Genomic DNA, 24,010 nt, shown 5'->3' with positions numbered 1-24,010 from the left:
AGAGCCCCCCGTGCTTTTTCCGTACCCAGGCAGGGGTCCCCTCCCCAAATCCTGCTGCTCGCATCCTTCTGTTGCGCTACTGGGAAACACCCAGGCACACCTGGGGCCACAAAGGAGACCTGTGTCAGAGCAGGGACCATCCCTCTGGCCACCCACATGAGGTGAGGAGCCAGAAACCATCCCGGGGGCAAGCACCCGGCCAGAGCGAGCACCCATGGGTGCCCAGGGAGCTCACACATGGGGCCACGCACCGAGCATTCCCGTGCCACAGCTGGGGGAAGCGCTGCTGTCAGCGGGGCAGGGATGGGACAAGGGGACAGAGGTGCCGGGGGGTGGGCAGGGGCTCGGCCCCGGGGCTGCCGATGGGGGGGGGGGGGGCTGCTCTGGGCAGAGCAGGCGGGGAGGCTGGCGGGGGTCGGGGGGCTGCAGGCTGGGGGTCTCGGGCAGTGATGCTGGGCGTGGGAAGCAGCGATGCTGGGCAGCAGGTGGGGGCCCGGGGAAGGAGAGGGGGACCCCCGGCCGGGGCTGCTGAGGAAAGCCTCGTACCGGGCCTCCCCCCCCGCCCAGGACCGGCACCGCGCCCACGGGTGCGGCCCCGCACCGGCCCCTCCCGGCCCGCCCCCCCCGCTCCTACCTGCTCCATGGGGCCGCTCAGGGCACGGCCGCGGCGGGCCGGCCGGGGGCCATGGGCCGCTCCCGGTGCCGGTGCCGCTCCCGGAGCCGGTGCGCCCCGGTGCGGCCCCGCCGCCGCCGCCGCCGCCTCTCGCCACCGCCCACGCCCGGCGCCGCCCGGCGCATCCCGGGAGCGGCGTCAGCTGAGAGCGGCGGCGGGAGGGGGCCGCGCCCGGCCCCACCCGGGGCCCCGCCGCCGCCCGACCCCCCCCCCGCATCCCCCTCCGCATCCCCCCCTTCCCCCGCCGTGCGCTCATCCTCGCCTCCATCACGCCGCCCGCATCCTCCCTGCCCCTCCCCATCACGCCCCCCCCCCGCCCTCCATCCCTCCAGCCGCCCCCCACCCAATTCGCCCCCCCCATCACAGCGCTCCCTCACCCCCCTCCATCCCCCCCCAGGCCCTCCCCAGCTCCCTCGGGACGCCCATGGGTGCCCGGGGGGGTGCCCGCTGGCGGCGCGGCCCCCCCCCGGCCCGGCTGCGCCCCCGCGGGCGGGGGGTTCGCGGCCCCGGCGCGGCGCCCGGGTAAACGCGGCCTCGGGGCAGCGCCGGTGCCAGCCCCGGAGCCCCGCCAGTGTCAGGGCCCCCCCGCCCCCGGCCCGGCCCCCCCCCGGGCCTCAGTTTCCCTCCCGCGGCCCCGCACCGGGCCCCCCCTGCCCGCCGGGGAGCGGCGCGGAGGCGGCCCCGGGGGGGCTCGGCCGGGCTCGGACCCCCCCCCCGGGGCCCCCCGGGACCCCCGGCCCCGCCGAGCCCGGGGGGGGGGGGGGGCGGGCAGAAGAACGCGGCTTTGTGCGGGGGCCGCCGGCGGCTGCCAAGGAGCCATGTTGGGGCGCTGCCAGCCGGGGGCCGCCGCACAAAGGCGCCTTGTGGGGGCACGGGGGCGGCGGCCCCGGCCCCGGCACGGCCCCCCCGGCACGGCCCCCCCGGCCCGGGGCTTCCCCGTCTGCAGCCCCGGAGGGCGACCCCAGACTCCCCCCCCCCCCCCCCGCATCTCTCCCTGTCTGCAGCCCCCCCGGCTCGGGCAGAGCAGGGCAGGGGGGTCCCCGCTGCCAGCCCCCCCGGGCCGCCCCCCCCGCCGCCCGTTGTCCCCACGGGCTCCCCCCGGGATTCCTCTCCCCCCCCACCCCCACCCCCACCCCACCCCCCGCCCGCCCCCAGCCGCGGGGGGAGCTCCCCCCACCCGCCCCAGCCCCATTCTGTCGCTCCGTGCCTTTGATCGGCAGCACGGGGGCGTTCAAAGCGCCCCAGCACCAGGCGGGGGGGTGGGCACGGGGTGTCCCCATCCTGCAGGTGTCCCCCCCCAGACAGCCCCAGCCCCCCCCCAGGACCCCCCCGTCGGGCTCGAGGGACCACACAGCACCAAACAATTTCCAATCGTTTTATTTCAAACCCCCGCTCTCTCCCTCCACCCCCCCACCCCCCCCGCAAACCAAAAAACCATCGGTCAAAACGACGATAAAAAGGAGTTACAAACACAGAAGTCAGCTCTCCCGGACTGACAGCTTACAAAAACTGGGAACTTCACACCAGCTTCCCCACGGGACCTGCAGCAGTTACTAACGGCTCCACACAAGAGGCCAAACATGCCTATTAATACAATATATACAGACAAACCCCCTCTGGAACGACCCCCAGGTAGAGCCAGGCTCCCCCCCCACCCCCAAAAATAACCAAACACACCCAAAGTGCATTTGTCATGTTATATCAAAAAACATTTCTTCTTCTGAAAGATTGGCCTGCAAGTCTGTTCTTTTTTTTTTAACCATTTAGTAACTTTTTAATATAGTTTATGAAAATAAATTATACAGCAACTATTTTAATAAATTAAGCGCACACACACAAAAAAAAGAAAATTAAGCAAAGCTGCATTTCTACTGGAGGTGGTTCCCAGCCGGGACCCCCCCTGGCCCCGCGCCTCCTGCTCGCTGTGCTCGGAGCCGCTGCCCTTCGCCCCTTGCTCCGGCTCCGTTTCCACCTGGGAGCCCCCACCCAGCGCCGGGCGCTGCCCCCCAGCTTCCACCAGGGATTTCCCAAGTAAAACCAGGGGGTGGGCACCCGGCCCCCACCCAGCCGCCGAGGGGCAGGCTCAGACCTCTTGGTGTAAAAGCCATACACGTCAGATGTTAACTGCATGGAACCGAGGCCGAAGGCTGGAAGGTGCCTCCTCGGGGGCCCTGCTGCCGGGGAGCCCCCAAAGGGCTCCCCCCTAAAGGGCTCCTGGCCTCGCACTGCCCCAGAGCATCACCGAGCCTCCTGGGGGGGGGCACAGCCTCGCACTGCCCCCAGCTCACCTGTCTCCCTGCACGTGCTCACACGGAAAACACTTCCATGAGAAAAACACCTCTGGGGTTTAAAAATTCAGACGGATATGTAAGGTGCCGGGAGCCCAGCCGGACAGGACGAGGTTTCTGGGTGCTCAGGCCCCTTCTGCTCCCACCCCAGCAGCACTGAGGCTGCCCAAACCACGCTGAACTCTTCCCCTCCCTTTGGCCGCGAAAGGAAATCGATGCTGAGCTGAGAACGTCCCCGTGAACACAGCGTCCTGGCACAAGGACGACCACACCAGCACACCGAGGCAGCCCTGGTCCGTGCTTTTCAGGACTCGGGCAGCAGCTGCCCTGAGCTCGCTGTGCTGTGGGACCATCAGCCACCCCACACCCAGGGCGTTTTAGGGACACGGGTGTCACGGAGCTCCTGATGGACACACGGGGGCTCTCCCACCCTGCCGCCACTGCAGAGCGGGTTGTGCGTTTTTGTCCCCAGCAAGCCCAGCAAGGGCACAGCTGGCCCCATGCCCCCTCCCAGTGCTGCTTCTCCCCCAGTCCGGCTGTTCCCCTTCCCAAACCCAGGTGCTGTTATTACACCAGCAATACCCAGTCCCCCCCATACCGGACCAGGGATGGAATGAAAAGAATGCTGCCACCTCCACACCTGGGAGACACCAGCTTGTGCCCAGCTGCAGCAAGGGGGCATTCACAGCTCCCCCAGGTCACGCAGCTGGCCAGCAGGTCACAGCCAGGAGGTCATCGCCTGCCCCATGCCATCGCGTCCTCATCTCTGGGGTCTCCTTTTGGGGGAAAGCTTTGCAAGAGACATTTGCATCGGGCACACTCTTGCTTCGCTGGCACTGCGTAAGACACTTGAGGCACCAGCCCAGCCATGGCTGTCGGGAAGATTTTCTGTTCCAGCATACAGATAAGTTGGAAGATTCAAATCCTCAGCACATGAGCAGCTGAGATGCAGCAGGGCCAGGTGCGCTGATATTCAGGTTTCTGATATTCAGGTTTCCCGTGCGCAAGGACACGGGTGCTTCCCCCCGTTGTGCTGTGCGTTGGTCGGAACAGCTGCACTTTCTGCAGGCTGATGGCTTGGAAGGAGCTGTGGGTCCGCAGCGGGGGGGGGAACGTGGCAAGGGCTGCAGAGGGACGAACGCCTGCCTCCCTGCGCAGGGAGGACGCAGTAGCTGTAGACCAAATTAGTTCACATTTCACCATGGGCTGAGTGAGATATGCCACCCAGCACGTTGTGGGGCAGCCACCCCGTCCTGACACCCGACAATGCAACGCAAAGTCAGCAGCGGGTAGCGTCCAATGAGGTATTTCTACAGATTTTGAAGATTAATTATTGGTTTCATCTGGAAGCCAAATCTTGTAAAAACCTTTTTTTCCCAAGACTGAAAGCGAGGCCAGAGGTGGTGGTTAAGAAAGGGAGACCAGGATTAGTTAGCACCCTTTGCAGCAGCACTTGGCATAGGCAGACAATCAGGATTTTTCAAGGCTGCTTTAAGATCCACAGGACTGTGTCTAATTCAAGGACATAGATCATTCTGCGGGGCAAGAACAAAGTCCCAGTGGCTCCCGAACAACTGCTTCCAGCTCACAGGGCACTGACCCCATCTGCAGACCCAGGCCACACACAGCATCGCATTTTCAGGCCGCACGGTTGCAGGATGGGGTGTTTCTTTCGCCCAAGAACACAGGCTTGTTTCAATACCAGAGAAAAGCTTGAGACTTCTCAGCATCGCTTCGGGCAAACTTTAAACTTCACCGTGAAATGCAAACTCTTTGCAGTTGCTGTGACGGATGAAACAGCAGACCAGGACTGAAAGGGACACGGGTGCTGCAGCCAGTGCTAAGCCCAGCAGCTCAGCAAGAGCTGCCGTCTCTCCTGGCGTCCTGTTCCTGAACTGCTGTGGTTCCACGGACATCCCAGGAAGAGGAAGCAGCGAGCTCCAGAAGAACCCTCAGCTGTTCCTTGCTTCGAGTCACCCCAGAGATGCTTCCATGCCCCAGCAACCACCGATCGGGATCCTTCACACCTCGGTAGAAAGCCACTTCATTCACAGCTTCTAGAGACAGCCAGCAGAAAGGCTCAAAGTGCACGTCCCAAGGCTCTGCCAGACCGAGATCACTTCAAGTACCTTTGGTCCACAGGCTGCTGCCAAAGTTACAGCGACAGCTTTGCCACCTTCCTTCCACTCATCACAGCAGTTCAGTGAAATCTTCCAGTGTTTGCTCAGGGGAACGACGCCTCCCCAAAGGGGCAGCCCTTGCTCCCCGGTACAGCAGCAACCACTCCTTGTGGCAGAAGGCTCCAGGACATCCGAATGGCTCGCAGGCTTTTCCTTCCTTGGGCCCAGCTTTAAGGCCATCCTGCAAGTCCAGTAGCAAAGCTCGGCCGCCCAGGACGAGGCCTGGCCCTCTTCTCCAGATCCTAGGGAGCTGGGGAGCCTTGCCCCGTGCTCCCCAGAGGCTGCTCTGCGGAACTGCGTGAGATTCTGGCTCGGGCTGCCTCCCGGCAGCTCTCTGGCTGCCTCACCTCCGCAGAGCAGTCCCATCAGTGCCCAGAGCAGGCGATCTTCCCAGAGAGTCCCCTTCTCTCTCCTCACCTCGAAGTTTCCAAGGGAGGATAATAAAATTCAGCTGATCATAAGACAGTATTTCTCATGCTGAAAATAAACTCAAAAAAAAAATGAAGACATCAAAAATAAAACTTTCAAAAACTCGTACATAGTGCCGTGACATTCTTTGTTCTGCAAGGAGTCCGCGAGCTGGGCTCAGCTGCCTCCGAGACCCCCTCGCCCTCAGCCAGGAGCCGAGACCCTTGGTCCCCTTCTGCTGTGCTTCTTAGGAGTCTTGAACCCTCTTCTCTCTACAAAAGAGCTTGAGAGCAGAAGTCACACTGCAGAAGCAGGCTTCACCTTCATGTGCCTCGTCCCCACCACCGCCTGACTTGGGCTACTGGATGGCAACAACCAAATTCCTAGTGGGGGGGAGAGAGAGAGGAAAGGGATCAAACAGCCCGCCCGACGTGGCCGAATCTGCCCCAGACCACTCAGGGTTTGGCACAAGAGCAAGCACAGGCCTGTGAAGGCACAAAACAAGCACAAGCAAGCGGCAGAAGCCTTGCTTGTCTCCCCGGAAGTAAAGGAAAAAGGCTGGTGGGAGCGAACAGCCTCCTTAGGGAGGATTTTGTCTTTCCTTCGCAATCAGAGGAACAGCCTGATTTAGGCTGGACCCCACGGGACAGCGCACGGACCAGCAGCACGCACGTACCATCAGTGACAGCAACACGATGGGCGAGCCGGCCTCGCTACGTAGAGGATTCGGTCTCCTGCTTCTGTTTGGAGATGAGCTGAGCTTCCTTCAGCGACAGGTACACCTCCTCCTGGGGGTCGTAGTAGTAAAACTTCCGGATGTAGGAGATCAGGGGCCTGGGGAAGGCAGGGGCAGGAGCTTCAGCCCCGAGCCACAGCCACGCCAGCCTCCGCAAAGGGGGACGAGAACCTCTCCCCCAGCAGGAATGGGAGCCCGCGCTCCTGGCAGTGGCACTGGCCGTAACACCTCACTCAGCTGCACCCCTGTGCCCCGCAGGACATTCATCCTGCTGACCCAAGGCCAAAAGCAAGAAGTCAACCACTCCCTCCCACAGCCCTTGCTGCCGACACAGAGGTCTTCTGCCTGCCATGGCGAGTGGCAGACGAAGCCAAAGCAAATTCTCCCCAGCCCAGTCCTCGGGACTTACTTGGGCAGCGGTAGCTCGGGGATGTGGTCGATCCGGACCAGCTGCCGGATCCGAAAGCGGCAAAGGTGCTGAAGGGATTTGACATTGCTGAACCTGGAGACTGGATACAGGAGCTGGACAGGTGTTGGAGGGAGACCTTTGGAAAAAAGAATATTGGAGAAGAGTGTTGTGTCAGATACGAACCGCAACCGATCCCCAGAGGAAGCGCTGGTCCCTGCGAACCGCAGCTCTCTGCGAGGCTGTGCCCAGGCAGCTCAGCACTGGCCAGGCAAACACGGGCGATACCACAAGCTATCTCCAGCCTCCCTCACAAGGCTGCAACAGCTCCTCCCAGCTCTCCTCACAGGGCACCTGCAGCCACCAGTGGTACAGCAGATCCAGGATACTGCCAACTCCTAACCGCCTCTCCCCCAGGACCAGTGGTGAAGAGTCCCTTCATACCGAGAAGCAAACTGCTTTCGAAAGGATGCAGAAGAAAGCCGAAAGGAAAGGCAGGCAGCGTGACCGGCACGTACACTTTGCTCTGCATAACCCTTTGGGTAGCTGTATCGAGGCATTAAAAGGCCGGGGATTTGGTCAGCTCAAGCTGCACAGGAGTTGCTCATTCTTGGGGTCACGAGGGTGGGCACAAAGACAGAGGCGGGAGCAGCCTCGGCAGAGCCAGCTCCCCACGCAGGGAGCAGCCCGGCACGGCTGAAAAGGAGCTACATCCAGCTGCCCCCCGCCCCACAACCTCCTCCCCCCAAGTTAAGAGCAACAATCAAGCCCACAGAACCAAGAGGTCAGCAGGAGCACCAGAAAGGATCTACGGGAGCTGGGCTCATTCACAGTGTAAGGTTTTATCTGTCTTTACAGAAGGATTCAGAGCTAGTTACACTCTAACCCCCTCCTGCTGGCCTGTCTCTGAGGGCAATGGAGTGAAAGGAGAAAAGGGAAAGCTCTTCACACTAAGATGGGCTCAGAACTGCTCCAGGCAGCTCAGGAAGCTGTGAGCCAGCTTTTGAGAAAGCAAAGAACAGGAATCAATTGAAGGCTGGGTTCCCCCCCCCTCCTTATTCTACCAAAAAGGAATTAGCCTCCGGGAGCGCAGCCAGCAGCTACAGGGACGCAGCACGAGCTCTGCACGCTGTGCTGGCCGCGTGCCCCAGCGCCAGGAGCCAGGCGCCCGCTGGAAACATCCCCCTCCTCTGGGAGGCCGTTAGCGCTTCAGCAGGAGCACATCACTAACGAGCACGCCGGGGGGATGCAGATCCTAAACATTCTCCCACTAAAGATCAGGGATCAGCGTGAGACTTGGGTTTTCAGGGATCGAGGCTCAGCAGCCCCGAGCAGCGCCGGGGACCGCGGCTGCACGCAGACGGAGGGGCGCAGGAGCGGCCGCACAGCCGGCTGGCAGCTCAGTGGGGCTGGCACCAGGCGGCGAGGGACCCCCCGGCAGGTGCACGGCGCTGCTCAGGGGGATTCCTTTTCTCTTTGAAAGATATTTTCTAGAGCAAATCCTTTCTACTAAGGCGTTTGCTTGTAGAGCTGGCAAGTCCACAAAGCTCTGTTCTCAAGGGGAACAGGTCTTAGGATTGGGGAGGTAAAGTATTTTTGTATTTTTAAGTTGAAAGAATTTCTTGGAGGCAGGATACACAGCAGCAGTAGCTTTGCAGCCTTCTCCTCCCCAAAAGCATGGCCACGTTATAAATCGGCTTCCCAGTTATTGGCCATCTCTGCAGCAGGGGGCAACACTGAACAGGTCTGGGCTACGACTCCAGCTCTGCTCCGATCCCATGGGTGAGCCAGAGCCAGCCTGGAGCCAGGAACATCCCATCCCCTCCCCACCTGCCCCCACCAGGGCCTTGGCCATCTTCTCGATCCTGCCCCTCTCTGCTTCACCGCCGTGCCTTGCTTTGCTGCAGCCGCGCTCCCTTCTGCTCTGGTGCTTTGCTCAAAGCATCACCTCTCATCCTCCCTCCAACTCCTGCTCCCCACTGCTGCTCTCTCCCAAGTAAGGGGCATATTTGTTCAGTTGGCAGACTCTTCCCTCTCTTTCACGCTGGATTTTCAGCTAGCTTTCTGACATGCAATGACAGCTGAGTCAAAACCAGAAAAAAAGTGATAAAGACACTGACCCAGTTGCCAGCCTGGCTCTCGCAGGAGGCAGATGTGAGCCCATTCAGAAGGACCAGACTTTGCTGGATGGGAAAACAAGCACTCTGCAATTCCAGCATCATGCAATCAAACGTGCTCCAACAAAGCTTCTCAACACTCCCTCATGCTTGCAAGCACCTGCCTGTGGATGTGCCCTGGCACCACGGTCCCCCCGGGGACTCTGAACCTACAGCATCCATCACTCGAGGCTCACATTTAGCTCCCCACTTGGAAGCGCTCCCACACGCTCAGTTTAATGCCTCTCCTCTCGGCAGCCCCAGGTGGGTCTCAGCAAAGGGAGAACTGGGAAGCTGCAAAGCACGGAGAGGTTTCTCAGCAAAGCAGCCCTGAGACTGGGGGAGGGAAGGCAGCTGGGCTTCAGTAGCCAAGTAACTGGTGGAGGGAGCAGCTTTTTTTTTTTTTTTTTTGTAATAGCCAAGCAGATGATTGAGGGAGTAGACAAAAGGTGAACTAAGCTGGCTCTCTAGAACACGCCAGCAGCTAATCACAGAGCAAGAGTCATCCCCCAGACCCAGCAGGACACTCACCTGGGACCCTGGACCGGAGGAAGTAAAGAAACTTCCCGTTTTTGGAGTGCATGATCGCTCTCTTTATGAACTCCACCACAGACTGGCAGCGGTCTTCGAACTTGGGATGGCACCACAGGCTGAAGGTCCCTTCCAACAGAACAGAAGAGTTTCACGTTACAGGGGCGCTGGTGGCAGGGAGAGATGTGGGACTGATGTTTTAAAGGCCAGGTGACAGCCGCCGAGAGCTGCAGCCCGGCTGGCACCGCCACCTGACACGGGAGGCACTGCTCGAATGGCAAACAATGGGACTGGAGAGGGCAGCCCAGGGGAGGCAGGGCCCCAACCTGCTGAGAGAACCCTAAGTAGGTTAAAGCCTCGAGTCAGACTGCTCTCACGCTCTTGGTGCTGCAGACACTGCCCTTCTTGTACCAGAGAGCAACCCTGCCTGTTCCCCTGCTTGCCAGAGAGCTGCCCGTGGTCCCCCCGTCCCCTTCTACCCACAAAACCTCGCCCAAGCCAGAACCCCCTCGTGACCAAGGAGCTACCAAGGGGATCAGGCAGTGCTTTGGCAGAACAGAGCTTCACCAGGAGGAGCCCAACAGGATCCTAGGAGCGATCCCACCAGGCCCGCAGGGGGCAGATCCCCGCAGCAGGCGCGTTGCATCGCTCGTCTGCGGGCACCCTGGGACCTGGAGCCACGAGGCAGCGAGCGACTTGTGTCCCTGCACCCATCCTCGTAAAGCACTCATGCCAAGGAGAAGGTGTAGCTAAACCAGAGGTACCCAAAGTTGTGTTCCAGCCCAGGGACTTTTGGGATGAGCAGCTGCCCCAGCAGCGGCACAGGAAACCTAGAAGAGGTGGTGCTGGAGGATGTCCAGCAATCACAGCCCCCTGTAGGGTGGCCAGCAACCAGCAACAGAGGGCTTACACACTGCTCACAAATTTAAAATGCACTTCCTCTCCCCACAGCTCGGTCTGGTAGTATTTACTGGGAAATGGCATCATCTCACCCCTACCAGGGACCAGTGTGAGAAACAGTGATCCAGGTTAGCACCTGCTAAACATTCGGGCACCAGCAATCTCTGATCTGAATGAGCCCTTACGAGTGGCAAGTAGATGCAAAGGACAGACACTGGGGGGTTATTGCACAAACACCAGCCTCCGCAGGCTGCCTACTCAGCTCTCCTAAAAAAAAGACAAAAATTATGTCTTCTTCCTCTCAAGTACCTGAAACCTGAAGGTCAAGCATTTATCTCTTTACCATTCCCTCAGCCCCACCATTTGTCATCTTCCCGGTTTATCAGAGTGCGCAGGTCTGCAGTTCTGCACGCTGCTGCAGCACATTCAGCACAAGGCAGCCAGCCCAGGGGCAAGCATAGAGCCACTGATGCAGACAGAAGCACTGGACCCAGGAATGAAGTTCTTGATGCAGTGCCACGCCTGGAAACGCTGCTCCGGGGATGGTGGCAGCACCAGCCTTCACCACGTGCAGCAAGAAATGCAGTTTGAGGGAAAGGAGGGAAGGACACCTGGCTAAGGGAGCTCTGAGAACAAGTACCCCAGCCCCAAAGCAAGAAACTGGACCGGCAGCAGCAGCAGTTTGATCCAAAGCTCAGTCATGAGCAAGCATCCTCTGTGCAGCCGACCTCACATCTCCCCCAGCTGGAAATGCTGCTTACAAGTTCTCTAAGGACAGGGTGATGAAAGCCAATCCTCCTTATGCAATGGTCAGGACAACTGGCTCTCGACAGGCTACAATTAATGCTGCTGCACTTCCCACCAGAGGGGCTCAAGACCAGAAACTCTGCTGGGTTGTTTAGCACTAGCAATGCTAACGGAGGGGGAAGACACAGCGACATCCCCAGAGTAAGGGCAAAAAGGCGGAACAGGTGAGCTTTGCCCTGAAAGGTCACAAACCACTGTTTTCTCCAGCAGACTGCCTGGGAAGCCTCAGAACCCATTATCTGGCAGCACACCTAATGACAGTGCTCTACAGGCAGCTGTTATTACAGCCTGCCCACTGGGTACAGGGCAGGTGCCAGAGTCCTGTTGATGCCCTTCCCTCCTGTGCTGAGCCTTCTCGGGCTTTTTGCTCGGCCTGAGGGCAGCTGCCTGTGCTGGGGTTCGATACGGAAAACCACATCTGAAGACGAGCAGAAAAAGCATGTGGGCGAGGTGAGACAGACCCCATGCACGACAGCAAGCATGGCAGGAAGAAAGGGTGCAAACACCACAAAGTTCTCAGAACAAACGCCCACAACAGTGGAGCTAAAACTTTCGCCTTGCACAGAGGGCAGCTGGCACTGCTGCTGAGCGTCCCCCGAGCAGAACAAAGCAAGGTGACAAGCTGTGATGTCAACAGATCGCTTCTCATTTCACAGGGAGAGTTCAGTTTGGGGAATCGGACAGCTGTGAACGATGGCTCTCGCTATATCACACCTTCGTGATGAGGGATCTCAGATCTCCCCATCATCATTCTCTTCAAGTTCAGTTTTCCAAAGCAAGGCCTGAGGAGAGGCACGGGGAACTTTTCTATTCCCCGGTTTTTCATTGCTTTAAGGAAACTTGTGCCCAAGGCATAGATAGCAAGGTTAAATGCAGGACACAGAGTGAGGACACATTGCTGCTGCTCCCTCTTTTCTGCTACATCAGTGCTCTGGGCAGAGATTTGGGACCTTGAGACCAGACTGCCCACAGCCACGGGCCCCAGCCGTCAGCACCCCCAGAGCTCCCCGTGGCTCTTACCTCTGTAGTGCTCCATCCTGGTGTGATGGGTGATGCCCTGCGACCGAAAGCTGAGGCTCAGGATGTAACGGGGATCAGAACTGTCTCGGACCAGGAAGGACCCATCCGGCTTCCCTTTCAGCTTCATCTCTGCGTCCTCCCAGTTCATCGGTCCCCAGTACCACCCGCACTGCGGAAGCGAGACACGGAACATCAGCAGACCAAAAGCAAGGAAGACTGCGTCACCAACTAAAGGCAGCACAGTTTGCTATTGTTAATTCACTTTTAATGCCAAAATTTAAGTTTCTGGTTACATTCAGCAGGAAAATAGATGGTTAGGACTCGGTGCTTTCTCTTCCAGGAGCGACATCACATCCAGCACCCAGAAGTAGTGAAATAACAGGTGTAACCATGACAGTTCTTCCACGCATGAGCGATGCTGTTCTGCACTCACCAAAGACCTCACTGGGAAAAAGGCAGGTGCTGTTTTCTGGTCCCGCCTTAAACTTTTATTCCTGGTCAGTCCCAAAAACCATGGCCTAGACCTGCAGCCTTCCCCTCCTGAGATCCTGTGCTGCCAGCACCCCCCCACGAGGACGTTACCTTCTCCAGCTCCCGCAAGCTGGCTGCGAAGCTGCTCGAGTCCAGCCGGTAGAGCGGGCACTGGAGGTGCGGGGCGGGCTGGCTGGGCGCCGTCTCCATCGGCCGGAGGGGCACGATCCGCGGGAAGGCGTCTGCAGAGGGAGAAACGGTCCGGGCCATGGTCACCCGTCGGGAGCTCGCCCCAAAACCGAGCCGCCCCGTCCCCCGGCACGCCTGGCTCCAGAGGGCAGGGCAGGAGGAGATGAGAAAGCAGGACTGATGGACAGGAGGACAGCGTCCTCGTGAAGGACACGGCAGGAGTCACCACCTGGCTCTTCCAAGGTGACTCATTCGGAGCCCTCGTCTGCTATTTCCTTAAGCCAGCTTGGAGGGAAGCCAAGGGAAGTGCCAGGTGGCACCAGCTGGAAGGAATTAACCCATCCCAACACCTTAGTTTATAACAAGGGGGCAATTAAAGCCCCGTGGGTCCTGAAGGGCCAGAAACTGAAAACCAAAGGGGAGTTGCATAAGGAACATCCTCACATGCTGTTTAGCTGGACTGCACAGCAGGCGGGCAGAGCCTGGGCTCCTGAGCTAAGCCCTGCTCCTACAGCTGCTGTCTGACACTGCTGACACCCAAAGCACACGGAGAAGTCCACAGCCAGGGGCTGCGCTTCTGCTGAACCCAGGAAGAAGCAGAAAAAATGGGAGATGCTGAACTGAGAATAAAGCTGGTGCAATTACAAGCTTCGGGAAAACAACTGCGGGCAACAAAAGAGCCACAGCACATGGAAAACAGACAAAGGACCAAGGCCAGGAAACCAGAGCCGTGACACAACAGCACACCATCAGTAGCAGTGCATGTCCCTAAGTGGGCAGAGGAGGCAGCACTGCTGCTGTCTTAAGTGCAGCCTTAAAGTTAACCAAGAAGAGCTGCAAAGTCCAAAGCCCTGGAGAACTAAAGCCTTGCTGCTGCTAAAGCTAAGCTGACCTGGGGCATGGGGTGGAGGAGGCGGAGGCAGAGGGAAAGACTGCAGGGAAGACCCCATCGGACCCACTAGGACAGATGTAGGCAGCGTCCCACTGATATCATCTAGGAGAGAACAGAGGCAAGAGACATTCAGAAAACAGAAAGCGAGCGAGCCCTGCACTGCTGAGCAAACCAGCACCGAGCGCTGCCTGGAGCAGAAGGTGGAGCTCTTCTTGGAGAGCTCACGGTGCTCCGCCGACTTCTGAGAGCAGGGCACTGCTGCGGTGCCAAAGCAGCCCATCCTCAGCACGCTCAGAGGTTTGTGCACACACACCTGGAGCGAAGGAGTTAGTTCTCCAGCCCAGCTCCCTCCATGCGCGCAGCTTGCAGCACAAGACCGGCATTTACAGACGACTTCACAGGCACAATGCTGCCCTAGCACGCGGGATGCGCACGTCGGGTGCTGCTCACCAAGGCTGACTCGTGCTAAGCTCAGAGAGGAGCCTCCTCCAGAGGAGGGTGCTGAGCAGCCGCGCCAGGCTCCTGGTACCATCCTCCCCAAAGCCTCCCTTCCACAGACTGAAGCAGGGGAAGGAACCAGCCTGGGCAGGCAATGGGAGGGAGTGAGGGATGTTTTTGTGGGCAGCCGTATCAGAGGAGACACTGCGAAATCAGCACATCACGTCCCACCTCGCATGCCTCCACCACAACCCTCCCCTCCTGCCCGATCTACAAGAAACACCGACACCACCAGCAACAGCAAGAAATCCTGCTGGGGCAGGGGGAGCAGGCAGCGAGGCCCTGCTAGGGCTCAGCACGGGCAGACAGACAGCTTCTGTGCTCCTGGACAGACACACGGACGGGCTCTCAAGAGGCACGGTGCCGTACCTAGCAGGCTGAGGCTTCTTCGCGGAGGCGGCGGCGGAGTTGGAGGGTGAGGGGAGGTCAATCCTCGCTGGGAGATGTCCACGTCCACTAGTGACACTGTTTCACCTGCAGGTTGGCGGAGCAAGACTGTTAGTGCTGCACCTCCCGGGCACGCAGGGAGGCAGGGGGAGAGGGGAAGGGGCTGGGTCCCCTGCCCACGAGGAGTAAGGGAGCGATGGACACCGGTCCAGCAGCAGGCGATGGGGAAGCACTGAGCTCCTGCAGCGCTCGTCACCGACGTACAGCACTGGCACTTTATGTAATTCTTGGGAAATGGTTTCACAGCCCTACCCTGCTGATACACAGCTATGAGATAATGCGCCTATTAATTCCAGTTGGAGTTTGCCTACAAGCAGCCAATCTAACAGAAATACCTTCTATCCGGCAGGCCATGAAGGTGCCAGCTGGACAGGCCTCTACATTAAATTGCTGGAATTCACCTAAAGGCTCCAGACCCAGGACACTGGTTTGGGAAAACGACAATGCAAACTGAGATGTCTAACAAACTAGTAAAGCCTAAAATTAATCTAAATTCATGGGAGAAAAATGAAGCCATGAAATCAAGGTTAAACCATCAGTACCAGACCAACACAGACGTGAAAGGAAACCAGCTAACTCCTGAAGAGAGAACTGAGCGGTGTTAGCACAGCCAAGGAACTTTCCAAAATAAAAAAGTCTAACCCAGCTGTCACAAACCACTAACCAACACCAGAGCACCACACACACCTGAGCCATGGTCCCAGGGACCACAGGATTCGGCTGTGTCAGACTTCAACTCCTGGGGTTAGGGCCCCAATTCTGCTTCAGATGGAAAAACTTCCCCGGCCTCTCGGCCAGTACCTCCAGGTATTTACCGCACAGGGCATAGGACAATATTGACTCAGCTTCCTCCTGACCGTAGAAGCCCTATCTACTAATAAGCAGCGTTACGAGGGTTATTTAGGCCTGGTTATTATCCGCGGCACCTTCTCCCTGGGGGACCGATGGGTGTGGGTGCACACGCATGCATGCAGCCACCCTTTCATTTCCACGCCCTACAAATAAAGCAGCCACGTAGGCTGGGTGCCTTCGCCTCGCACAAACAAAAAGCGACGAGACCAAGGGGGGCTGCAGGAGTCCAGCTTTCAAACCCTTCCCAGCACAGCAGCGATGGCAGCCACGTGCACCTACAGCGCAGCACGCCCGAGAAGGGGTCACAGAAGGCAAGGACCACTTCCCCAAGGACCTCTGCTGGCCCCAGCTCGGCCCTCGTGCTGACCTGGAAGCAAGTCACCAAGAACCCCAAGCAAGCTGGGCCAGGCATTTGAGTCCTACTTTGGCAGCCCCAGCCTCAGAAATCCTCCACACAGACCTCAGCTGGGTAAGGCTGAAGTCACCAACAAATCAAAGCGACTAAAGGGCAGACACGCTGACGCTGGGGATGCTGGCACAGCCCTCTGCAAAGGAAAAGCTCCTGGAGGACACTGCCACCACTCCACCGACTTGCAAGAATTGACATAAGCCATTTTAAGAACATTTAATAGGATAAGCTAGCAATTAAATCAACCTCCCAGATTTAGAGCAGGAACTTGTCCACTCCATGCTCTCCTCTCTGTTAAATATTCATTTGAAGCCAAGATACTCAGCACGCACGGCCACGTAACGCCTGTCACCAGGAGGCACAAGAGCCACAGATCTCTGCCCGCAGCTTCCCCTAGTGACAGCTGACGGTGTAGGAGCAGCTTTTGCTTTAACCAGCCTTGATTTGCTGAATAAATGCATGTGACACACACAAAACCAGTCACATCTCACAGGGAGCATCCTCCGCATGCTGCCCTGCTATCAGGACATCAGCCGAAGCAGTACGAGAATGGAGAAGACAACGGGCACCGGCACAGCCCGATCGCCCCCAAACGACTCCATCTCTGCAGGGCTGAAGGAGCCGCACGGAGCCACGAGAACCTGCAAGTCCTTAGCCCTGCAACAAGCCTCTCAACACGCGTTCGCTTTGTTCCTGAGCTCTGTGACACCGCGGTGGAGCTCTGCACACCTGACAAATACTCACTTGTGCCCTCAGCCCTCCTCTCCGCGAGCTTTAAAGCAGGACTCGCCCGCAGAGGTCCTGAGCCCCGCAGCTGGGGGGCTCTCGCTGCCGGCCCACACCCACACCAGGCACATGACCGTGACAGAAGGCTCTCGGTATCAGCCGCCAGCAGAGCAGGACTTCCCCCTTGTGCCATTTATAAAGCAGCCAGCTTCCCCCAGCAGAAAGAGGAAGGTCAGAAACCAGCAGGAAGCGGGGAGAGGGGAAGCACGCAGAGAACAGAAGCTGCGCGGGGAGGCGCTGCCCCGCGGAGCGGTTTCAGCCCCACAGCTGCCGGCTCCCCTCGGGCCACAGGAGGGGAGCACAGGCACAGCCCCTGCTCCACAGGGAGCTCCCGAACCACCAGTGCAAAAAGCCCCTGTGGAGGAAGGAACCTCGCCTCTAGCACAGCTCAGGCCCGCATCTCGACAGGAGAAACTGCAAAGTGCTGACATGAAACATCCCCGTTCTCTACAGCTCCTCTTGGTTCGGGTTTGAGGCCACGCAGGCCACAGGAGCTGCCCCCAGGGTCACAGCTGAGGAGTAGAGGAAAGGGGCAGGCTGTCGTTACACATACACTGCTCTGTTCGTAGCAAAACGGCAGACCCAACCATACATGACTCAAATCCTTACCTGTGAAGAGGGGGCTGAAAACAACCGGGGAAAAGGCACTTTGAGTTCTTGTCAGTCTGTGTTTCCTGTTGGAAATAAAAAAAAAAAAACATCGTGAATAGGGATGGGGAGACTCGGTGCATCCCAAAAGAAGAAAACACCGTTTGATCTCTCAGACTGGGAGAGCCTTCACCATGATTTACAGAGGTTCGAGACAGCTCAACGCCGCGTGTTTATTCGACTCCTAGAGCAGCGTGTTGGCTTAAGTAGGACAGTCAACCAGTAAAGCTAGGTCTCCATCCTGCTACTAAGCAAATCTCTAACTAGGTAATTAATAAAGTCTTTGGAAAGAAAAACCCCAAGCAAGTATCGTAACCGGAGCCAAGCAGCTGTTTCACAACAGGCACCACACCATTTCTCTGGACCAGGCATTGCCAAACGCCTCAGACAAACAGGTTGGGGCCCTGCGCAATCACGGGCTGTGCCTACAGCCAGCACACCGAATGCCCTCGCGCAGTGTTTGGAGGATGCCGCCTCCCCGAAGCGTTCCAGGAGGCAGCGAAGGGCAGGGAAGCTGAGCCTGGAGCATCAAGGTGGATGGAAACAGCTGAAAAGGCGCCTCCGGTGGGCATCCAAGAACACCTGTAATTCCTCCAAAGCTTCCTTCCCAAAACAGTGATTTTATAATGAGGCTGGAGCTACTCCTGTGCTCTCCCCACGCAGGGAACCAGCCCTTCCAGCACCCTCCCTGCTGCAGCGCCAAAGGGCTTTGTACAGACCTAGGCAGAGGGAACGCCGGCGGGGCACAGGGCACGGCAGACCCAGGGCACGAGCCCACGGCTGGGGCCAGCAGGGCAACGCGGCCCGCTGCCAGGCCTCGCCACGGAAAGCAAGACAGGAGCTGTCCAACCTCTGCTATTTCAACCCAAAAACGCCGCTTAGGGACCACTCCGGGGCTGGAAGCACCCTGGGGCCAGAACCTCACTTCCACATGAGGAAAAGAGCAAAGCTGAAGGCAAGGGAGGCTCTGGTGCCGCAGATTCCTGCCCAGGGTCCTCCCAGCCCCCCGGTACACGTCCCTGCTGGCTCGGACAAGGTCACCCCAAATTACACAGCACGGCCTCACTGAGCCGGCCGGAGGAACCGGTCCCACTGCACGTGGCTGGACCAGGGACCCAGGGGAGCTCTGAGACCATCCCCATCCGCTTCGACGTCGTCACAGTGGGCCCCACGCCCCAGCCCCGCTCTCGTCACGGCCTCCTGAGCAGGCTGGGCACGGCTTCAGGGAAAAGCAGCTCTGAGCAAGGGCTCGCAGCGCTCGGAAGGATCGCGCTGATCAGACACAACTCAGCCAGCCTGCAGGGAGCAGGAAGGTGAGCTCCGGCCCCGTACGGCCGAGCAGCACGGCGCCACGTGAGCACACCGCGGACGGGTGCGCCCCGGCCCTTCGCAGGGCACCCCGAGTGCTTCTCGTCTGTGGCTGAGCTCCAGCAACGTCACCGGGTCACACAGCTGTGAACAAACAACTAATGCTGCAGGACTGCCAATAAAAGAGCTGAGAAAAATTCAACATCTCGATAGACAAAATCCCACTGAAATGCCTGGAAGTGTTTTCATTTCAAAGCTCTCGCACCTACTTGAGGGGTAGTTTTTTCGCCCTCAAAGGAGAACAAGTCACCAGTCACCAGCCACACGCGCTCACAAAGTCACACTGCGGGCTAACAGCAGCTAACCCTATAATACAGGGACTGCTCTGCTCCCACATCCTAAAGCAGAGGGGAAGGAGCACTGCCGGCACTCCGCTGTTACCAAAACAGCCACATTTTATGCCAACATCTTACGGCCAGCGACAGATTTCTGCGATTTCTCATTTCTAGCAAGCTCACATCTGCAGCAGGGTGAGAGCAAGAAGCAATTCACGTGGACCGAACACTCCACGGACAGACACGGGACCGGGAGCGCCTTGAGTGGCAGCAGACGGGGATTTCGGGGTCACCCACCGGGCCCAGACTGCAGCAGGGAACACGCTGACGTGGCCCTTCCTGCAGCAGTGACTGCAGGCAGCCTTTTAGCATGTCACAGGTCTTGTCCACCAGCTGGCTACGCGCTACTTTAGGTGTATTATATGGAGACATTAATAAAAACAAGGTCAGGCCATCAATACAACCATTGATACACCACCTTCTGCAGCTCAGGGCTGCCTGCCCTGACCCCTGAACTGCTGCAACCCAGCACTGTCCCCTAACCCTCCGTTTACCTCTGCGGTACAAATTGCTTCAAAAAGAGCAGTTTCACAGCTGCAGCCTTGAAATCCTTACACCCTGGGTGAGAAGCCTCATCTTCCACGTTTAGTTTCCAAGCCTCTCACATCTCAGAGCCCAGCCACTGATTCCAGCCAGCGGGGCTGGTTTGCTTTGAATTGCATGTGCACGCAGGAGGCAGAGCTGCCCAGTGCTGCCTCGAGGCCTGGCACTGCGGGATGCAGCTCCACACACCGGGAGCTGGTTCTCAGCGATGTCCAGGCACAGCCAGACTAACCCACTGCAGACCAAGAGCAACGTTCGCCAGCAGCACCCAGGGGAGAGCCGCACACCGGGAGCAGGCGCTCAGCAGCACAGACTGCTCCTTGCTGACCTTGTTCCTGTTAACAGGCAGGGGACGGCCAACACCGAGCACAACCTCCAGGTCCCACCGGTGCTCCACAGAACAGAAAGTGTCGCTCAAATAACCCGGACCTCTTCAGCAGGAGGGGGTTCCCAAAGCTGGAGGCAGCGGAGAAGTCCCTGAACCACAACAGCTGCTGCATCAGGCACCTTGAACTAACCTTTGTTAAAATCCTAATTAGCACAGCAGTTCCACGACGCTGGAGCGTGAGAAGTCAGCACTTCCCCCAGCAGTGACCATGAAACTCTCCGACAAAAGGGAAAGCCCAGGCAGCACCACAGTTCTCTCCTGCTCTGAGGAGAGACGTAACCGCCAGCCTTCCACCGCCCGAGCCCAGCGTGGGGAAGTCCTGAGGACTCCTCGCTCTCGTGGACGAGAAGAACAAGGAGTGGAAAAACCACAAGCGCGTTAGCAAAATACTATGTCATTACAGGCAACCTGCTCCACTGCTGGTGGAGGCACATTTAGTCGTTCGTGGGAAACGAAGCCGTGTATAAAACTAAGGCACCCTCCCACGAGGCAGGAGGTCACACGCGGATGCTCCGAGCAGCTGCGGGCCAGGGGCCGGTGCAGACGGGGCTGTCCCACCTCGGAAGCCACCTCCCCTGCTGCAACGGGGAAAATTTCAGCCTCGTTGCCCCCACAACAGCTTCACGGCCGAAGCACCCGGTGAGCACAGACCAGAGCTCGGGGCTCAGCCTGGCTCCGCGCACGCCTCGAGCGAGCTTCGTGCCCACACCAGAGGCACGCTGCCCCAGGAGCCCCGCAGGAGGAACGCCAACCCCAAAGTGCTCCAGGTACATTCAATTATTTAACGCTGCTTCCAGGCCGACCAGAAGCAGGCGTGCAGGCCTCAGAAGGGTTCTTTCTCCCTGCCTCCTGCGAGGAGTTTCACGCCAGCTGCTGGAGGTGCTGCAGGCAGCAGGCTCTGCAGCAGGGCCGGGGCTGGCACAGCACCAGGGCACCTCGCCCTCTCCTGTTGGCATCGAGCAGCTCACGGCCTCCGCAGAAACACCCCCCTTCGGCCTGTGCCACCAGGCTGGAACTGGGAGCACATCACAGCCAGGCTCACACACCAGCGTGAACAACTCAGACCAACGCGATCCAGAACCCGCGCAGTCCCCACGCGCAGCAGGACCGAGCCACGCGCCCTCAGCGCCTCGAGAAATAGGGGCCAGCTGCTAAAAGCAGCCACAGGACGGAGACGCTGCTGCAGAAGGTCCTGGCGGTGCCAGGCAGCGGCTCAGCGCCCTGCGCAGGGCCAGCTGCTGGCGGAGCCCCCGAGCCTGGTGGCTCTGCCGTGCGGTGACGTGCCCTCCCGTGACAGCGCCCGTGCCAGCCTGTCGGAGGAACGGGAGCCACCGGCAAAGGGCAGCGTTCAAACCCCACGCTGGACGAACGCTGCGGGCTCTGAGCCGCGCAGCTGGAGCCAGAGCAGAAAATCCAAGCAAGAAGCTGATGTAAAGCCCCACGACACGGCCAGCCCCGCACGGGGGTGCCAGGATCAGGCCCCCAGCACCTCCTCAGGCCTCATCCTGCACAGCGGGCTCTACCCACCAGCACCGAGGCTGAAGCCTGGGTGCCGGGCTCGTGAGGCTCAGGAAACCAGCAGGGAACGGGGGCTGGCACCGGGAGCCCCCGGGTTGCGGCTCAGCATCCCCAGAGGCCGCTCTCGGGGTGCACTTCCTGGGGGCTGAGGTCCCCCCACACCAGCACCGCCTTCAGCAGGTGCCCAGCCGGCCCGGTGCTGCTCCCCCAACCCGAAGAGCCCCGCTCCCCCCGCGAGACCTCCCCGGTCCCGCAGCCCGGCCCGGCCGTGAGCACCGAGCCCAAGTCCCCTCCGGCCGCCAGCAAACCGTCGGGAGGCCGCTGCCCGGTGCCCCCCGTCCCGTCCCGTCCCATCCCGGCCCGTACCTGCCCGCCTCCTGCTCGCGGCCGCGGGCCCCGCACACGTCGGTCAGGCTCCCGGCCGAGGCGGGCAGGTCCCCGGCGCGGCGGCTCCCGGTGGCGGCGGCGTCCCCCGCGGCCGAGCCTCCGCTGCAGCTCTTGGTGCGGAAGAGGCGGCGGAGGCGGACCCGCAGCGAGCCCTTCCTGCAGCCCGCCCCGGGCGGCGGCGGCGGCGCGGGGCCGGGGCCGGTCCCGCTCCTCCCGTTGGCGCGGGCGGCTCCGCGCGGCGGCTCCTGCCCGTCGGGGCTGCCCGGTTCCTCCTCGGAGCCGCTGCCGGCCTCGTCGGGCTCCAGCGCCTCGAGCACCAGCAGCGCGTCGCTCGTCTCCTCGGCGGCGGGCCCGGCGGGCGGCGGCGGCCCGAGGCACGGGCAGCCCCCGGGGCCCTTGGGGCCCAGCCCCGGCGGCCGCAGCCCCAGCGCGGCCAACTGCAGCTCCAGCCCGCCCGGCGGCCCCCAGCGCCCCGCCGCCGCCGCCGCCGCCGCCTTGGGCTCCAGGGCGCAGCGGTGCCGCGGGCACAGCAGCTCGGCGCCGCCCGCCGCCGGGCCCTCTCCGCCGCCGCCCGCCGCCGGGCCGCCCTCCTCCGCCTCGCCGGGCCGCCCCTCGGCCGCGTTGCGGAACACCATCAGCTGCGGCGGCGGCCGGGGCCCCCGCAGCGCCCCGCCGCCCGGCGGCGCCACCGCCGCGGCGGGGAGGGGCAGCGGCAGCGGCAGCCGCCCCCCGCCGGGGCCCGGCGGCCCCGCGCCCGCCCCGCCGGTAACGGCGCCGCCCGCCGCGCCCGCCTCCGGCGCGGCCCCATAGCCCAGCAGGCGGCTGAGCACCCGGTACGAGGCCGCCGCCGCCGCCGCCTCCCCGTCCCGCAGCTCGGCGCGCTGCATCGCTACGGCCGCCGCATGGCCCGGCCCGCAGCGGGGCGCCCCCCCGCCGCCGCCGCCGCCGCCGCCGCCGCCGCCGCCGCCGCCGCCGCCGCTGCCGCTCCCTCCTCCGCGGCGACGGCCGCCGCCGCCCCGCCCCCACACTTCCGCCGCCGGCCACGCCCCCCCCACCGCCCGCGGCCGCGCCTCCCTGCCCTCCGAAGCCACGCCCCCTGGGTGAGGCCACGCCCCCTCGCGCCCCCGGCACGTGCAGGCGCGGCGGGAGTGGGGGGGGGGGCTGAGGTGGGAGCTGGTGGGCGCTGCGCGGGGCTGCACCGATCTGCACCGGTCTGCGCGGCTCTGCGCGGCTCTGCACGGCTCCTGCACGGCTCCTGCACAGCTCCTGCATGGCTCCTGCATGCACGCTGCATGCACGCTGCATGCCTGCTGCACGGCTCCTGCATGGCTCCTGCATGCACGCTGCATGCACGCTGCACGGCTCCTGCACGGCTCCTGCATGGCTCCTGCATGCACGCTGCATGCCTGCTGCACGGCTCCTGCACGGCTCCTGCATGGCTCCTGCATGCACGCTGCATGCACGCTGCATGCCTGCTGCACGGCTCCTGCACAGCTCCTGCACGGCTCCTGCATGCACGCTGCATGCCTGCTGCACGGCTCCTGCACGGCTCCTGCACGGCTCCTGCATGGCTCCTGCACAGCCCATGCGTGTCTCCTGCACAGCTCTCCATGGCTCCTGCACAGCTCCTGCACAGCTCCTACACAACGCCCACACAGCTCCTGCACAGCTCTGCACACCCTGCACGGCTCCTGCACGGCTCCTGCGCAGCTTTTGCACAGCTGCTGCACAGTTTCTGCATGGCTGCTGCACATCCTTTGCACAGCCACTGCGTGGCTCCTGCACGGCCCCTGCACGGCTCACGCAGGCACCCGGGTCAGCCCCAGCCCCCCCCCCCCCCCCCCGCTGGACGACCAGAACCGGGAGCAGCTCCCGTGCACCTGCCTGGAGGCCAGGGAGAAGCCGCCCTTGCTTTGCACCAGCCTCCTGTGCCTCAGTTTCCCCCCTGCAGGCAGGCAGTGCTGCGTGACACCAAGGACACCCCCAAATTGGGGGGGGGGGAGCAAGGGGCAGGCTTGGAGGCACAGGACCCCTGCCCACTGGGACCCCCATGTGCCCCCATCTCCCTCCCTGCCCCAGGACAGGGACTTTGGGCTTCCTGCCCATGGGAGCCCAACCCCGGCCCCCTCCCCGGGGCCTGGGACGCTGCAGCACCGAGCCCCCGGGGCTACCCG

The 24,010-nt window shown here is 61.0% G+C and overlaps 1 protein-coding gene across 1 annotated transcript; it reads right to left on the bottom strand.

The window, feature by feature from the left end:
- Nucleotides 1-5,680: 5,680 nt before the first annotated feature.
- SOCS7 (suppressor of cytokine signaling 7) lies at nucleotides 5,681-22,781 on the bottom strand. The gene is made up of 11 exons (XM_040536317.1): nucleotides 22,601-22,781; nucleotides 21,816-22,330; nucleotides 17,259-17,323; nucleotides 14,525-14,629; nucleotides 13,658-13,759; nucleotides 12,688-12,818; nucleotides 12,106-12,274; nucleotides 9,379-9,507; nucleotides 6,695-6,830; nucleotides 6,226-6,383; nucleotides 5,681-5,932 (listed from the first exon to the last, which is right to left on the bottom strand). The coding sequence occupies exons 1-10, from the start codon at nucleotides 22,721-22,723 to the stop codon at nucleotides 6,263-6,265; spliced, it is 1,596 nt and encodes a 531-aa protein (XP_040392251.1). The 5' UTR covers nucleotides 22,724-22,781; the 3' UTR covers nucleotides 5,681-5,932; nucleotides 6,226-6,262.
- Between the last annotated feature and the right edge of the window lie 1,229 nt (nucleotides 22,782-24,010).

This window comes from Cygnus olor, chromosome 25, assembly GCF_009769625.2.
Source record: "Cygnus olor isolate bCygOlo1 chromosome 25, bCygOlo1.pri.v2, whole genome shotgun sequence".
NCBI lineage: Eukaryota > Metazoa > Chordata > Aves > Anseriformes > Anatidae > Cygnus > Cygnus olor.
Note: the sequence above shows the minus strand (reverse complement) of the source record. Positions and strands in the feature narration are given on the sequence as shown.